A 1,544-nucleotide genomic window follows, 5' to 3' on the forward strand; every position below is an offset into this window, starting at 1 on the left:
ATTACCTTGTATTTTACTCAAACTACGGCCAACATCTGGACGGCCGTGGCTTTATCGAACGACGCGTATTCATCCAACGGATAGTTTGACGGCAGCGCTGTCCAATTTCCATGCGAATTCATATACAGACACCCATACTTACTTTGCTGTTAAGCAACGGCATGAACGAATGCCTAAAGATCCACCGCGGATATACACGTGTACGTTCGGATGAAATAGTCGGTAGCAATCCAACTCATCCAACCCGAGAAAGGCTGTTCATCGACGACAGGCTGTTGAGTGGGGACGCGGACAGGCCGAAATCGGTTAGAAGTGGCCTACATCCAGTGGTGGAGTGATTGAAAGGAATCCTCACCGTAGTTGTGGCACTACCTCTATATTAGACCAAGCCCTCGCTTTACTACTCCCTGCCTGATCTCTTGAGTTGTGTTTTCTCTTCTTGGGCAGCCTCTTGGTTTAAATTTTACAGGAACAGATCCATAGAGTTTCTGTCACTGCAGGAATTTATAGAATCCTTCGCCAATAACCACCAGCAGACAAGATGGGGCGATTTAGTGCATTTCTCTGCTTCGTTTTTGTTTTAGGATTGATGAAATCAACCTCTCCCGCACCAGTACCTGCACCGTCGCCCAAGGCAGCAACGCCCAAGGCGTCGCCAGTTCAATCCCCGACAGCGCTAACTCCCGGTTCTCCCCCTACTGCAACTTCCCCAACTGTTTCTTCTCCAGCATCCGCTCCTTCTAAAATCGCCACCCCACCAACCTCAGCCACCTCTCCAGCAGCTCAAACTCCGGTATCTGGCCCCTCAGCTCAAGGCCCAGCCACCGCTTTGTCACCTAGCACCAGTAGTGGGCTTGTCTCTATCCCCAGCATGGAGAAGATGGCTATAATTGGAATCACCTTGCTTGGAGGAGTCGCCTTCCTCTTTTAATCTGCATCCTGCATCCTTCTCTTTAGATTAGATGAGATGATTATTTTTCTGTTTCGTACTCTTTCTTATGATTCCACTCCTGGTTTCACGGAGTGGGAGTGGATGGCCGTCATATTCATTGGGGATTCTTTATTGTATGGCTATTTTTTATTGAAATAAGTATTCTTTATTTACTCCTGGTGTAATTTCTATCTACTATTCTTAACCAGAAATACAGATTGGGCGTACTGATCCTGGATGCAATTTTTAGCAGTCAAGCAATCCAGCCACATATGTGGAAAAAAATAATGTATGATTTAATGGCACTCGAACACTCGATGTGAACATTTTTTCGTTTATATCATAAATATATTTTGGATAACATGAATTGAGCATTAACATTTAACATCACACAAATTTCCTAATCTTGCACCCTAACTCAAAGGAATTAAAGGAATTTTACGGAATCAGATGAAAGGAACACTAAATTCATTTACGGAATTTTGGAGCTTGCTAAATCTTAAAATGTTCCCGGATCACGAATACTTTATGTATCTACCACTTCAAAAAGAAGAGTAACCAAACCCCGATAACCGCCCAAATAGTGTTATTTGATAACATTAAAAAATAGAAT

At 43.6% G+C, this 1,544-nt stretch overlaps 1 protein-coding gene across 1 annotated transcript; it reads left to right on the plus strand.

The window, feature by feature from the left end:
- The first annotated feature begins 351 nt into the window (after nt 1-351).
- On the plus strand, nt 352-1,104 carry LOC149266741 (uncharacterized). Its single transcript, XM_089397327.1, has one exon. It carries the CDS (start codon nt 542-544, stop codon nt 929-931), a length of 390 nt encoding a protein of 129 aa, XP_089253453.1. The 5' UTR covers nt 352-541; the 3' UTR covers nt 932-1,104.
- The last annotated feature ends 440 nt before the right edge of the window (nt 1,105-1,544 follow it).

Source organism: Pinus tabuliformis, chromosome 6 (genome assembly GCF_031772625.1).
Source record: "Pinus tabuliformis cultivar Carrire ecotype Pingquan chromosome 6, CPIR1, whole genome shotgun sequence".
Classification (NCBI taxonomy): domain Eukaryota; kingdom Viridiplantae; phylum Streptophyta; class Pinopsida; order Pinales; family Pinaceae; genus Pinus; species Pinus tabuliformis.

Excerpts from the sequence above, each read along its gene's own strand:
- LOC149266741 (XM_089397327.1), top strand. The coding sequence starts at position 542 with ATGGGGCGATTTAGTGCATTTCTCTGCTTCGTTTTTGTTTTAGGATTG.